Source organism: Bactrocera oleae, chromosome 5 (assembly GCF_042242935.1).
Source record: "Bactrocera oleae isolate idBacOlea1 chromosome 5, idBacOlea1, whole genome shotgun sequence".
In the NCBI taxonomy this organism is placed as follows: domain Eukaryota; kingdom Metazoa; phylum Arthropoda; class Insecta; order Diptera; family Tephritidae; genus Bactrocera; species Bactrocera oleae.
This window is the reverse complement of record NC_091539.1, coordinates 2,785,080-2,800,875: the sequence shown is the minus strand read 5'-3', so window position 1 is coordinate 2,800,875 and position 15,796 is coordinate 2,785,080. Positions and strand designations below refer to the sequence as shown.

The 15,796-nt window shown below is 37.7% G+C and overlaps 4 protein-coding genes across 4 annotated transcripts; 1 reads left to right on the top strand and 3 right to left on the bottom strand.

Annotated features, from left to right (window-relative positions):
* Window positions 1-185: 185 nt before the first annotated feature.
* LOC106619999 (gamma-butyrobetaine dioxygenase) lies at window positions 186-3,909 on the bottom strand. Its single transcript, XM_070109858.1, has 5 exons — window positions 3,819-3,909; window positions 3,099-3,747; window positions 2,902-3,028; window positions 608-916; window positions 186-550 (listed from the first exon to the last, which is right to left on the bottom strand). Exons 1-5 carry the CDS (start codon window positions 3,825-3,827, stop codon window positions 229-231), a joined length of 1,416 nt encoding a protein of 471 aa, XP_069965959.1. The 5' UTR covers window positions 3,828-3,909; the 3' UTR covers window positions 186-228.
* Rpp21 (ribonuclease P protein subunit Rpp21) lies at window positions 3,829-4,528 on the bottom strand. Its single transcript, XM_014238379.3, has 2 exons — window positions 4,291-4,528; window positions 3,829-4,234 (listed from the first exon to the last, which is right to left on the bottom strand). The coding sequence occupies exons 1-2, from the start codon at window positions 4,452-4,454 to the stop codon at window positions 3,901-3,903; spliced, it is 498 nt and encodes a 165-aa protein (XP_014093854.2). The 5' UTR covers window positions 4,455-4,528; the 3' UTR covers window positions 3,829-3,900.
* A 175-nt stretch (window positions 4,529-4,703) lies between these two features.
* Window positions 4,704-6,462, bottom strand: LOC138857383 (zinc finger and BTB domain-containing protein 41-like). Its single transcript, XM_070109857.1, has 2 exons — window positions 5,945-6,462; window positions 4,704-5,877 (listed from the first exon to the last, which is right to left on the bottom strand). The coding sequence occupies exons 1-2, from the start codon at window positions 6,309-6,311 to the stop codon at window positions 4,769-4,771; spliced, it is 1,476 nt and encodes a 491-aa protein (XP_069965958.1). The 5' UTR covers window positions 6,312-6,462; the 3' UTR covers window positions 4,704-4,768.
* A 142-nt stretch (window positions 6,463-6,604) lies between these two features.
* Window positions 6,605-14,861, top strand: su(w[a]) (suppressor of white-apricot). Its single transcript, XM_014237674.3, has 7 exons — window positions 6,605-7,055; window positions 8,564-8,736; window positions 9,812-10,014; window positions 10,082-11,039; window positions 11,105-11,548; window positions 11,619-11,747; window positions 13,437-14,861. The coding sequence occupies exons 1-7, from the start codon at window positions 6,763-6,765 to the stop codon at window positions 14,519-14,521; spliced, it is 3,285 nt and encodes a 1,094-aa protein (XP_014093149.3). The 5' UTR covers window positions 6,605-6,762; the 3' UTR covers window positions 14,522-14,861.
* The last annotated feature ends 935 nt before the right edge of the window (window positions 14,862-15,796 follow it).

Genomic DNA, 15,796 nt, shown 5'->3' with positions numbered 1-15,796 from the left:
AAATTTAAAACTAACAAATTAAAAACAATAATTACCAAATAAAAATAGTTTTAAAAAATTAATTGAAAAAAATGATATAAGAAACTTTATTAAAATTAATTAAAAAATTGATATACATAATAAAAAATAAAAAGTTAATTAAGTAAAAATAAATTAAAAAAAAAAACTAATTCATAACATATATATACTTTCATTCATTAACTTGCAGGCATTTATTTTATTAACATTTTAACAGTTACCAGCAATTTGGGACCTAATAATACGTATTTTTGAATAAATTATATCCCAGTCAACATATGCACCGATCAAAAGCCTTTTGTTAGCGGGCGAATCTTCATACGCAGTGCGTCCATGCAGCATACGCAAGTTGTTAAAGACAAAAACGTCACCGGGCGTAGTTTTGAAATCGACAGCTTCGGCATATGCCAATTCAATGAATTTATCATAAGCTTCGTACCATGGTGCTACCTGCTCCAGAGGCACGGTGAAATGACTATCTCGTTTATTGCTGTTCTCATTTATACGATGGTAACGCCCATCAACGTCCAGACTAGAAGAAGCAGGTTAATAAAATTATGTTGAAATATAAAATACAATTTTTTTTTACCAAATCGTTGGTGCGCGCCATATATTATGGAATGACATACCGCCATCCTTCCCAATGTCATACCAGTCAACTGGCGTCTTTACTAATATTTCAAATAATTTTGGGAATTCTTTGCGTAGTTTTTCGGCGATATAAAATCCGTCTGTCATCAGATTACTACCTCCCGGTGATTGCGATTGCACATAACAGTGCAATATATTTATGCCTGCCTTATATTCATAATATGGCATATCCGTGTGAAGCGGCAGTGGCGTCATCATATAGGCGTAGTTATGTGCATTGTCTTTGGACTTTACTTCAAATTCTTCACTGTTGATAAAAATATAAAAAAAAATTAAACAAGGGCTCAGTTCTTTTGTTCATAATTTATGAGTTCAATGACCCATTTGTTTACATTTAGCTAAGTCCACAACCTTTGTTTACATTTAGCCAAGTCAACAACCTTTGTTTACATTTGAGGTCATTTAACCTTTTGTTTACATTTTATGGGGTTAATGAACTCTTTGTTTACATTATGCGGTCAATGACCCTTTTGTTTACATTTTATGATGTCAATGACCCATTTGTTTACATTTAGCCAAGTTCACAACCTTTGTTTATATTTAGCCAAGTTCACAACCTTTGTTTACATTTAGCCAAGTCAACAACCTTTGTTTACATTTGAGGTCATTTAACCTTTTGTTTACATTTTATGGGGTTAATGAACTCTTTGTTTACATTATGCGGTCAATGACCCTTTTGTTTACATTTTATGATGTCAATGACCCATTTGTTTACATTTAGCCAAGTTCACAACCTTTGTTTATATTTAGCCAAGTTCACAACCTTTGTTTACATTTAGCCAAGTCAACAACCTTTGTTTACATTTGCGGTCATTGACCCTTTTGTTTAAATTTTATGGGGTTAATGAACTCTTTGTTTACATTATGCGGTCAATGACCCTTTTGTTTACATTTTATGATGTCAATGACCCATTGGTTTACATTCAGCCAAGTCCACAACCTTTGTTTACATTTAGCCAAGTCAAACACCTTTGTTTACATTTTATAGGGTTAATGAACTCTTTGTTTACATTATGCGGTCAATGAACCTTTTGTTTACATTTTGCCGAGGTCAATGACCCTTTTGTTTACATTTTATGATGTCAATGACCCATTTGTTTACATTTAGCCAAGTCAACAACCTTTGTCTATTTTTAGCGAAGTCCACAACCTTTGTTTACATTTAGCCAAGACAACAACCTTTGTTTACATTTGCGGTCATTGACCCTTTTGTTTACATTTTATGGGGTTAATGAACTCTTTGTTTACATTATGCGGTCAATGAACCTTTTGTTTACATTTTGCCGAGGTCAATGACCCTTTTGTTTACATTTTATGATGTCAATGACCCATTTGTTTACATTTAGCCAAGTCCACAACCTTTGTTTACATTTATCCAAGTCCACAACCTTTGTTTACATTTAGCCAAGTCAACAACCTTTGTTTACATTTGCGGTCAATGACCCTTTTGTTTACATTTTATGGGGTTAATAACTCTTTGTTTACATTATGCGGTCAATGAACCTTTTGTTTACATTTTGCCGAGGTCAATGACCCTTTTGTTTACATATTATGATGTCAATGACCCAGTTGTTTACATTTAGCCAAGTTCACAACCTTTGTTTATATTTAGCCAAGTCCACAACCTTTGTTTACATTTAGCCAAGACAACAACCTTTGTTTACATTTGCGGTCATTGACCCTTTTGTTTACATTTTATGGGGTTAATGAACTCTTTGTTTACATTATGCGGTCAATGAACCTTTTGTTTACATTTTATGATGTCAATGACCCATTTGTTTACTTTTAGCCAAGTTCACAACCTTTGTTTATATTTAGCCATGTTCACAACCTTTGTTTACATTTAGCCAAGTCAACAACCTTTGTTTACATTTGCGGTCATTGACCCCTTTGTTTTACATTTTATAGGGGCAATGAACCCTTTCTAAATTTTTCAGATCGAACCGCTGGCAGCGATAAATTGGCGGTTCCGACAAATGAGGAGTTTCATAAGGAGAAAGGGACTAATTTGTGTATATACAGGCAGACAGTTGACCGGATTTCAAATCGTCTCATCATTCTAATCATTTATATATATGTATATATAGCTCTATATCTATCTCGATTAGTTTAAATTATACATACATACAATCGTTTGGTGAATAAAACTAGCATACTCTGTAGCAACATGTTGCAAGAGTTTAAAAATGTTGGAAACCTTTAAAACTACTTTATGATAGTATAGTTACTTACCCATAAGTAGTGCGTTTTATGTAGCCAATACGATCAGCCAATTGCCTAGCCACAGTATTGTCATGTGGTGAATTTTTTATTATAGAAAACCCTCGTATTGCCAGCGATTCCAGCCAATCCAAAAGTACTGCAAATTGTTTCATTTTTTTTAATTGTTCAAACACCAAACCCTCGCTTCTAATCGTAATTTTACTAACCTTTGTCCTGCGCCATTACATCCTTAAATTCGAAAGTGCGCAATACGTTTGAGAATTCAGATTTTGACCACAACTGATATGTCGGCTTATAAACCGATTCAATGTAGCGCTTGCGATTAGTTGGCGCAAAGTCTCTATCTTTTAGCCAAGCTAAAGTAAAAGTGGACTTATGATTGTCCTGCCAATCTATTGTTAACGCATTCTCTTCATAGCCGCCATTTATGCTTCGAATACGTGAGTCCACACTAGCACGCTTCCAATTGATTTGTCGGCTCTTCGTATTATCATGAAAACAGGCACTGCATTGACAGTTATCGCGTAGCCAAATGCTGGGAAACTGTAGCGGTTCGCCACCATTCGGCTGCTGCACGACAACTACATTTCCCTCTGTTAAAGAAGCGCTAAGTAGGCGCTTATATGTCGGATAATAGCGCGAGATCGGCAATTTGTGAAAAAAATAATTGTTTAATTGCCTAGCGAACATCTTAATCAGTTGCTTGCTTATTCGCGAATGAATAAGAGGACAACTTGTTGGGCACGTTTGTGCCCTTATCGAATTCTGACTGGCCCTGGCAGTGCCATTGTGATAAGTCAGCATTTGTTGATTACACGATGAAAACAGATCAGGCGCGTGGGCTGACGTGGAGTTCTAAGAAGCAAAAAAAAAAAAAGTCGTCTGAATATCTTCTGATGTAATTATCTTGAAGTTTTATGGCACACAAGTTGCATATTTTACACTTAATTTAACTTAACTATATATAAATGCACAATGTGGAATGTTAAATTTTTTTGTACAGTAAAATTATTTCTCTTTTGTAGTGGTTTCTTTTGTTTCCTTATCTCTAACTGGTGACCGCTTTTGTTTGTTTTCAGGTTTTTTGTTCCCTAGAGTAATAGATTCCACCACAGATTCCTCATTGTCCAGCCAAAAATTGTAGTTTGGATTCACTATGAACTGACGTCTAAAACCGCATTGACGGCACGTCAATAGCATGCTTGTGTTTTCATCCACATTATCACTATTTTTCAAAGACTGTCGCCTCTTCCGTCGCGTTACAGCATGCAAGTCAGCGGTTATGCCTGGTTTTAGTGCCAGTGAACAACGTTTACACATTTGCCGCTTTATGTTTGGATCACTGCAAATGTAATGACTTGTAAATATTATTTTTGTGTTCTAATGATATTTACTTACATTTTAAGCACAGCTTTCTTTGCAATACTCCGACATAGTTCGCCGTAGTAGGCAGATAACGTGTTGTTCTTGCCAGCCATAAGCATTGATGCTTGGAAGAGAAAATTCATACGACTGAAACATTCCTTTCCTTGAAATGCGGGCTGTTGCTTTTTGTTTGACATAATGATTTATTTATATGTAAAAATTCGGTTAAAAAATTCGTAGCGAAGCTTGTTATCAATTACAAAGTAGATTCTGTTATTTCAGCGATTTTTTTATCTATTCTTCTTCTTGAAATAATTAATCAGCGTGAGCAATTACACGAAAGTTCAAAAAATATTCGTTTACATACATTGATATACTATTGTGAATGAAGGAACAGTCCTATGTTAATTTGTTTAATAGAGCTCTTATCGAATGTAAACAAAACATTTATCGCTGAATTGAATATTTGTTATTAGCTGTTCAAATAAATTACATTTTATTTTTCACTTAATTATGTTTCCTTATTGTGAATTCTACGCTGCTTTGCTGCTGTGTTAACACTACCATCTAAATTGGTATGCAATATTCGAAAATGTTTCATCAATGTGCGTATTGAGTAAAATTGTTCCATGCAAATGCTGCACTTGTATGGTCTAAACGGAGCATGGCGTAATTGTTCAACCCACAAATGTAGATAGCTTTTGCAGCCATCTAACACTCGATCACAAATAACACAATAGGGTTGTAGGCGTCTTTTCTTGCAGGCCCTGGTTGCGTTGGCTGCCGCACCGAAATTGGTTATAATCAATGCCATATAAGGCGCTTTGAAGAAATCATGATTCTCATTAATGTGTGAACACCAATTATCAGGATGTTCAAACTTAACGCCACAAATGGGACAACTGAATTCTATGTGCTGCAGGTATTTTGCCGTTTTATCGGGCAGGAACTTAATATTCATGTCAAATTTTGCGTTTCTGGGACGCAAATTACCGGGCAATATGGCTTCGTCGTAAGTCGTTGCATTTTTGCAGTGCATTAATAACATATGCATCTTAATCTCATTGTTGTAATTGAAGTGCAAATTGCATATTGCACAACGAAAAGATCTATTTCGTAGGTGCGTTAGATAATGTTTGCGCTGGCATTGTTCCAAGTTGTCGGCTGTTAACATGATGCCACATGTTTCGCATGTGGTAATTAGATGCGTGCTCTTTTCGACTAACTCGTCCATTTCTATAGCTTTAAATTTGAGTTTTTCTTCCGCAAAGAGCGCATGCTTGTCGTTAATATGTTGCAACCAAGTTTCATGTTTTCTAAAATTTATCTGGCATTGCGGACACATATAAACCAGAAATTTTTCATAATCAATGCCTTCACTTAGTGAAAAACGTTTGCTTCTTACAAGTTTGCCATTAATTTTTGCTTTCAGCATATGTACTTCCATATGTCTTTTGATATGTTTTATCATTTCCGTGCACGTACACTCCAAATGATCACACAAGCTGCATTTGTAGTATGCATTAAAAGACATATGAGAAAGGCTGTGATGTAGAATTTTACGATATTCAATATAATTAAACTCGGTCGGACACTTTCGGCAACGATAAGTTTTCTCGTCTAAAAATATAATAATAAAATGATAAATAAATGTGTAAAAGAAACTTTATATAAAAATTTGTACCACCTTCGTTTACAGTGCCGGGTAACATTTTTAAATTGTTAAAATAGTGCACATTATGCAAGTGTTGTTGCCAATGTGCAGATGAATGAAATGTTTCGCCACAACGTGGACATAGTAGATGCATGAAGATAGCTGGATTTACATTTTCAATTGCTTTCGCCATGGCGATTTCCAATATGGTCAAGTCATCTTCAACTCCATCAATTTCGTCCAGCGAATCATCTTCATCCAAGCGATTGATATCTTCTATGGTAACTTCAAAAGAGTCTGTGGGCATGTGTGCCAAAGAAAATGGATCTTCATTGTCTATCGGGTCTGTTTTTTTGTTTTGCGCAATAGCAAATGGATCCTCATTTTCAACTACGTCCATTTTTTAAGACAATTCAAATATTCCACACTTTCTGATGCCAAACGAAGTATTTGTGTATGTTATATATTTGTTTTTAAAAGAATAAACACTTTTTGCATTATTATCAGAAGTTTTGCATTTGTTTACAACGGCGAACGTCAAATGAATAGTTTATTGCAACAATACCATTCACAATTACAATTCTTTTCAAAAACACATGAACGAACACTCATTCGTGCGTAGTTTTCGCTTGCGAACAAACTGAAAAGTTGACAACTCTTCGTCGACAATTATGACATTTCCTATACAACTCTGTAATAGCTTATCTTTGCACACTTGACGTATGCTGGTTTGGAAAAATTGTGCAAAGTTAAAAATTTTACAAATTTAACAAAAAAATATTGTAAAACATCTTAAAAATATCTAAACGACGTTTGTGTTGCGATTAAAGCAAGTTTTTTATGTGAATAACATGTCATATTTCAATATAACGCGCCCGCCCGTGCGCGAGTATGCTGGTGGTAGCGTTGGTGGCATACTACGCAAAGGTGGCAGCAGCAATAACTCTTCGAACAATGGCACCTACAACAGTTATGCATCAACCTCAAGCAGCGGTGGCCTCAATGCTGGCGAGGCACGTCAAGTAGACTTGCTGGTATTTGGATATGCCTGTAAATTGTTTCGTGACGATGATAAGGCGCGCGAAATCGATCAGGGCAAGCATATGATACCATGGATGGGTGACACAACACTTAAGATCGACAGGTTAATAATTGTTGCTACTTAAAATAGGTTATTGTAACTTTTTTGTAACTATTTACAACATATATTTATATTTTTTTTGGACTATAAACTGTAATATCTACGATTATGATTTTTCGTGCATTAGTACCGTATGTATTACATAGTAATATAACCTACAAGAGAACTACATCACATATACGCGCGTCCTTAAGCACAACAGCCAGAAGACGGCGCGAATTGTATAATGTTATTGCTTTTAATTACAAAAAAAAAAAACAACTTAACAAACCCTTTTTTATTTTAGCATGTCGTCAAGCGTTTTGTGAGTTTATTATACAAGTTAAACTATGTACATTTGTAATTTTTTGTGTTTGTATATTTGTTGATTTTAGTAGCTAATGATTTTTTGCCTGTGCGCTCCTACGCTGTTTACTGCTAAAAAGTGTTTCGAAAATTTAGCTTTAAAACCCCCATAAAAATTAAGGATTTGTTATAGAAATCGTAATTGTGCGCGTTTTTCTGGTAATTTTTTTTATTGAAAATCACTTACGAACTGAAGTGGCAGAAATATTGTTCGAAATTAACGCAATTTTCTCATTATTAACAGTATATCTAAAATTACTAGTGATTTACAAAAAATCACTAATAAATCTTTGCGCAAAATCTATAATGGTGCATATCTATTAGTTGTTTGATAATTTAAAAACTTGTATTTCTAAAACTTAAGCATTTAGTTGAGTACTTTCATTCTGTGCATTTAAATTGGATTTATTATTCATATGTGTAAATCGAGTAATGTTAGCGAATACCGCAGACAGTATATATATTTTCTAAATTAAACAAACATACATGTCTACTAAAATAGTTGCTACCCGACAGCAACGGAAAGCGCCAGAATTCATTGAACAGCAATAAATATTGCAATTGATTTGTGTTGCTAATTAAACACGCCAACTTGGCATGTACCATGTATGCCCACTTGGGAGGCGTTATATCATCATAATTTCGCATCATCATGTAGCATTGTAAACAAATTTATTTTCTAATAATCACTTAATCGCAAATATCATTTTTTAGCAACAGGAACGGTATGTATACAACATTTGTACCAATTTGAAAATTATTAAAAAAAAATCATATAATTGTAAAAAATCTGCATTAACGTAGCAAAAGAAAATATTATAGTTATATTGCTTATTGCAAATTGTAAACATATAACTATAAGATTTTCTTCTGTTTATTTTTTTGCATATTTTAAAGGAAAGTTTTATATATATTTTTTTCCTAACCTGCAAACAACCTTTTAGTTTAAAACTTTTGTTTTGGCTTTTGTTTTTAATTTACATTTATCTTTCTTTTTCATTCGCCGAACGCTACTTCCTTGCGCGCACAAAAAAACATACAACCACATATACCAACTGGCCAAATGAAAAAAACATATATGTATATATAATATATATGTGCCACGCCCAATTCGCAATAATCACTGCCGATGTGCAATCTCTCATGTTGGGGGACATGACGCACAGATATGACGTACGTGGTGCTTTGTCCGAATTGGCGCAACATGAACCGCCGCCGGGCGGCTACGGCAATCGTCTCGATTACCTAAGCGCCGATGAGCAACGCGCCGAGCAATTGTGCGAGGAAGAGCGTTATTTATACTTGTACAACAACGAAGAGGATCATATACTGCAACAAGGTAAGCAACAGTGCTGTTACTAGGCATGACGGACCGGTCGAAAGGCTCGTCAAGCTGCTAAGCTACTAAGCAAAGCGTTATATATATATTTACCACAATAACAATTTTATATTTAAACATTTTTATTGTAAATACATATGTGTAAAGATTTAATAACGGTCATTACGTTACTATATGCATATATTATATAACAAGAACAATGCAATAATTCAAGCTGATCGACCAATAAGCAATTGTACATTGATATGACTAATTAGTTGTTAGCTAATTAAGCTTAAGAAATAGTGTAAATGCGAAAAAACGAAATGAAAAAACGAAAAGTGCAAATATTTAACACGTAAGTAGTTTGTAAAGAAAAAACGTGTACGCCGTTTGCTGCAAATATGGAAGCCGTGTGCCTTGCCAGTCCGCAGTCAGTGTCGCCAGCCATGGTTGGTAGCGTGCAAAAAAACGCATGCGCATGATGCAGGTAAATATATGCATTTTTTCACAACACACTAATGTTCCATTGCAGATGTGAGCCACAGCAGCAGCAGCGTCGCATGCCGTTAGGCGCATTGCCGCCAACAATACATCACTCATACTAAGCTCACTCTAAAATGTAAAGGCTGTTACAATTTGTTTGAAATTGTTTTATTTTTTAATTTATAACAAAACAAAGTACGGAAAATATGCTTGTGTAACGTGTTTTGTTTTATTTTGAGAATGCAATTGCAAAACGAAAAGCATCCTTTCTACAAACCACAAAAAAAGAAAGAAAAAAAATCAAACAAAACCCCCTAACAAATACATAACAAAAAAAAAAAAAGAAAAAGAAAAGAAAATAAAGAAAAATTCAAGTAAATCATTTATGCCACAGCGCATAATTTTGTGCACTCAAATTGCGATTTTGCAAATTTGCGTAGGCGTAGCTGCCTTCTAGTCACTGCCAATGAAGACTCATTTTGGTTTCTCTTTCTCTGCCATTTTTGTTTTTATTTGGTTGACCATCGACGAAAACGTTACTTGCGCACAACCACAACACCACGTACGCACCCCTCCCAAACAAAAAAATTTTCCGCATGAAAACTTGTAGAGGAGGATTTGAAACGCCTCAAACAGGATGTCGAGGGCGGTAGCTATGCGCAAGTGGACTTTCAATATGGCAATGATGGCGGCGCCGGTGTTGTGCCACACGGACCCAATCGCGAGGAGCACAGCAATTCGCCGTGCGGCGAAGAGTCGGAGCAGGCTTTTAGTCTGCCAAAGAACTTCGAAGTGCCGGCTAGCATACAATTGGTGAGTTTGCTGTAGCGCTTAAGCGTGCATTACTCAAACCAAATAATTAACATTAACTTTTCCATAGCCCGAAACAATGAAGCAGCATGCGATCATTGAGAAGACCGCACGATTTATAGCCTCGCAAGGCATGCAAATGGAGATACTCTTGAAGGCCAAACAGTCGAACAACATACAATTCGACTTTCTTGCCATAAACGGCGTGCTCAATCCATACTACAAATATATATTGAACGCCATAAAGAACGGCACCTATCCCGCAGAGACTGCAACAGCAAAGGAGCCGCTAGAGCCGCCGACAACTAGCGCAAGCGTTGCCGCTAGCATGCCTGCCAAACCAGTCATTGCAGTGCCCACCATTAAGTATAAGCCGTCGGCTAATTGTGCATACACGCAATTGATAAGCAAAATTAAAGGCGTGCCGCTGCCCGCTGTACTCGACGGCGAGTTGGCCAATATGCCCACCTCGAACTCACCCACGCCCACCACACCCACTGCCGGAAATTTCACGCCCGTGCTATTGCAATACAATGGCAGCACGTACGTTTCGGCAGAGCCTGATGAGGGCACCAATTCGAATTCGAATTCGAATTCGCAAACGAATGGCGGCAATGTGAAAACAGAGGTGGAGATATTAAAGAATACCAGCGCTTTAGCGTTGGCGCAAGACTACGCCTCCGATACGGAATCGGAAGCGGAGGAGGAGCAGTCGAAATCGACGCCCGAGCCAAAACCCGAACCAGTGCTCACTATACCAGTACCAACAGAAACTCTAAAAAATATCATTGATAAAACCGCTACGTATGTGGTGAAGAATGGCCGCCAGTTTGAAGAGACGCTGCGCGCTAAAAGCGTCGATCGTTTCACATTCCTGCTTTACGATAACGAGTATTATCCCTATTACTTGTACAAAGTGACCGGCGATCCAGATGCAGCATCGAAGGAGCAGAAGCAGCGCAAAGCCGCAGCGGTGGCGGCAGCGCTAATGAGCAAAAAGGGACTGCAGACGGCCGAAAAAGCGTTATGTAAGTTTTCACATTCATTGCTCTCACTATATATTTCACTAACAACAACCATATCATCCGTTTAGCGCCCGTTTGCTTTTCGATCAAACCCAAGGAAGAGTCCGCAGCAGCTATACTACAACCTGCCTTGCCGCGCGAACCCAGCGATGATGATGAGGAGTGCGCAGTCAAGCCGGCCAACTCAGTGCAGGCGCGTACGGTGCCTGAGCATGTGCAGAAAGCCATACAGTTGGTCGAGAGCCAGCTGATGGCCAGAAATGCGCAAATCGCCGCCAGCGTCGGCAGCCGTAGCGCACAAAACACCGTGCTAGCGAGTCCAGCGCTGCTAAGCATGCGCGCGCCGTCCAGCCAGCATCAGCCCAGCGGCAGCCGCTATGATGCCGATTATAATAGTGGCATTACCAGCAGCAATTCGACGAAGGTGCAATTGAAGAACTCCAAAGCGGAAATGGAGCGCAATGCCTTATTTGAGCAACAGCAACAACATCGACAGAAAGAGTTGAAAAAAGGTGCGCAATGGCGTTTTGAAAACTGCAGAAACTTATTAATTAATTTCTATAACTTTTTATTTGCACACAGCTGAGGAGAAGGTGAAGGACAAATTGGCGAAAATTGCGCGTGAAAAACTAGGCGGCCCCATATCCAAGGAAAAGCAATTGCAGTTGGAGCGAAAACGCAAAGCAATGGCTTTTCTAAATCAAATTAAAGGTAAAGCGTTGCTACCAACTGGTTTATCTAGCAGTTTAAACTCCTACTCAACCAAAATCGAACCCGACATACCACATCTATGTGCTGTTTACAACGACCCTAAACACCTTTTTGCATGCCATATGAAATCGACCCTTCTAACACACTTTTCCCTATGCTCCGACCCCATCGAAACAGCACCCTAGCCCGGTCACATCGGAACGGGATCAAGTTGGATCTCCATTGACGTTCTAGCTCTGGACCAATAGACCTTGCGTGCACTCAGCAGACGCTGGTCAACTGTGGATCGCAAGAGGTAGGGGAAACTTTTCGCCTTGAGCAAAGTTCATCCTCCCACTATGACAGAAGTTCTCACTGGACACTGTCCAATGGGTACTCATGCGGTACGGCTTAGAATACTAGCCGATGCTAGTTGTCAAAGTTGTAGGGAGGAGGGAGAAGTAGAAACATCTCGGCACTTTCATATCCACTGTCCGGCTTTTGCTAGGTTGAGACTAAAACATCTCGGCAATCACGCTTTCGGCGTACCAGAACTTAACCCAAACCGATATTGGTCGTCTCAACAAGTTTTTTTATAGGCACAAAGCGCTTTATTGACATGTCAGGGTTTTTTGATACGGCTTATAGCAGTTTTTAGGTAGCACAACGGATCGGCGTTTAAGCTGTCCAAGTGTGATCCTTCTTAAGATCGACCTCTTAACCTAACCTAACTCGTTATTAGACCCCGCTGTCGTGTGAACTTAAAGTCACAGTCTTACCTTGCAGTCTCTGGTTAGTTTATGTCCGAACATCTGCAAAATAGCGGTTTTGTGCCGCTACATTGCTTATGTGAAAAAATACGTAAAAAAATGTAGAAGCAATATAGTTCTGAAGAAGCTAATAAATCTGGTGTGATCCAAAAAATATGGCGATCAAAATCTCATGAGCTTGCAACTTTCTTATCAATCGCAAAACACATAATACCGTTTTTGCAAAATAATTTATATGCGCATTATATTTGCATTATTTGCATATTTCAAAAATATATTTCACTGTTATCAGCAGCGAGCCCTCTCCTCCTGCCTACATGTGGCACATTATACTGGCCTACCCACTGCCTGCTAATGATAGTACTTACAAGTGCGCTCTTCAAATGTGTGTGTTTGTATAGCTTCGGCTCATTAAAGCTTTCTAGCTAGCAAAGAATTGAACAGTTAGAAGTTTTGTATGTCTTTTGTGAAGCCGCTTGGTTTAATTGTGTTTTTTGTACTCATTAGAAGTCTTCGTGTGTTAGAACCAAGAAGATAATAAGACTAAAGAAGCGTAGTAAAAATAAACTTAGAAAAAGTTGGCATTCGAAAAGATTGGATCGTACCTTTTGTGGGAAATTTAAACGTTGGGGTTCTAAACTACCTATTTGAGCGAAAGTAGTTCGTAGCTGGAAATGTGTGCGAATGTGGATTGCCCTTAAGTTTAGGCGTTAACCTTGGTTTTTGCGGTTTTCTTTTGATTAAACGTTTTCCATTCGATTTAGCGCCATCTTGCGGCGCTACGATTTACCGCTTTGCCTCATTTCTACCTTTAGTAGTAACACAAATATGTAATTAACGATTTAAAATTCAGTAGTTGAGGCACAGTTCCTAGACACCTTTCGAAATTCCCTTCATGCTGACACTATTTCAATAATTCTCAATCGCCCAATATACATAGGTGCGCCCTCTACTGCCGACTCTGCCAAGAGTTCGCCAAGCGAAGCGGACAATGCCAACGCGAATGCCGAAGAAAATGGCACTGACTCTGAGGAATCTGTACATTCCATACCGATAACTTCGTATGGTCCCGAGGACGATGGCAAATCCGATGAGGAGGCGAAATTGCATTTGATTGAGATACCCACAACACATATTGCCGGTGCCATGACCAAAACTGCGCCAAGCAATGCAACCAAAAGTGCCAAAGAAGCCAACAAATCTAAACCTACCGCCACAGTGACTGTATCCGATGATGACGATGTACAGCTGGTGGGGGAAATCAAGCCCATCTCACGCCTCGCGTTACCTAAGCAACGCTCAGAACGTAAACGGCAACTGCGCTCGCGCGCACGTGATAGCTCACCGGACGAGCCGCCAGCAAGCAGCGCAAAGCATGCAAGGAAGCAGCGGCGCCGCAGTCGCTCGTACAGTCCATCGACGGAGCGCGACGAAGATGACAGCGACAGCTCCACTGACTTCACGTCGAGTACGTCGTCTACGTCAACCGCATCCGCTTCAGCGAACACTTATTTGAGCGATGACTGCGCGTATGCAGCTGCTAACACTGAGCGCTCACGGTCGCAACGCAGGCACAAGTCCAGCGCGAAGACGGCGAAAAAATCCAAAAGTCGAAAGTCATCCAAATCACGAAAATCTGCGAGCCGCAAAAAGAAATCGAAGAAACGCGCTCACACCCGCGACAGCAGAAATATGGCTGACGAGTACAAAGACTATAAGGAGCGCGCCCGACGACATGAACGCCAGCACAAGAGCCAACGCGCGCAAGAGCGCGACGATGCATATGAGCGTGAACGCCAATCTAGCAAAAGACAAAGTCGTAGTCAACGCAGCGCTTCGGTGGAGGCGCGTAGGAAACGCGATTGTGAGTGGGAACGTGAGCGCGAACGTGAACACCGCGAACGCCGCGCACAACGTGATGGCAAGCAGCGCGAACGTGAACCTGACCGCTCCAAAACGCCCACACACCGGCATTACGACACATCCACGCGCAAAGACAGTAGGAAGAAGAAGCATGAACGCTAACGCACCGCCAATCGCCAAACACCGACGCCACATAAGATTAGGCAAGCGAGCAGCATCAGCAGTGATAACAGCCGCGTTATGGGGGATTTTGTCGCGCCGCTAAGCGATAAGGCAGCGAACAAGGGGTGCGCGCTGCGCTGCCTTACGCTGTGACGCGGCCAACGATATGTGTACGCGGCGCGGCATGCGACTCAAGCCTATCACAAATGCATTTTATTTTGAATTTCTCTTTCATATTAGCTATGTAAGCCGAATGTGACACGTGTTGCATATCGTTGTTAGTGTAATTGTTTGTTAATGCTACAATTTGTATTTGGAAATAAAGCGTATTATGTATATACATGCACTTGTGTGTTCTTATCGTCACTGCATAATGGGCAGGTTCTCAAGAATTTGTCAAGGCGATGAGGAAGTAATTTTTTTTGTCGGCGTTTATTTGCAGAAATATTTAAATATTATTAATATTGTTTTTTCTTTGCGATAATATAATATATTTTATTCACGATATATAAAACGTGATTCTGGCTTATGAATTTGTGGTGAAATTGAAATACAGTATGCATAATTATATGTGCATAAATTTATTATTATATGGAAATGAAGATTAAAATATATGAGTAAATTTGGTAAAATATATACGAATTTTTTTTTATATTAACACTTTTCAAAATTAGAAATAAAATATCTACAACAATTAAAAAGGTAAAAAAATTAAAATGTAAAAAATATGAAAAAAAGAAATTTAAAAAAATATGAAAAAAATAAATTTAAAAAAATATTAAAAAAAGAAATTTAAAAAAATATTAAAAAAAGAAATAAAAAAAAATAAATTTAAAAAAATAAAATAAAAATTTTAAAAGTTACCGAATACAATACAAAACATGCAAATTAATATATTTATATATAACTGATATTCAGGAGATTGAAATTTTGGATTTATTTTTTAAATTAGGTTTTTAATTATTTATTTATTTATTTTTTTTTCGTTTTTTAACTGATTTTTTTATTTATTTAAATTTTTTTAATACTTTTTTGTTTTGTTTATTTATTTTTTAAATTTTTAAAAATTTCAAATTAAATCTTTTTTAATTTTAATTTAGTTTAAATATTTTTTGGGTTTTTTAACTTTTGTTTGGTTTTTTAAGCTTTATTTATTTATTTATTTTTAATTAATTTATTTTTTTTCTTTTACTATACTTTTTTTTAATTTTTTTTATTTCTATTTTTTAATTAAAAACTTTTTTAAATAAATTTTTTTTTTTTAATTTTTATTCT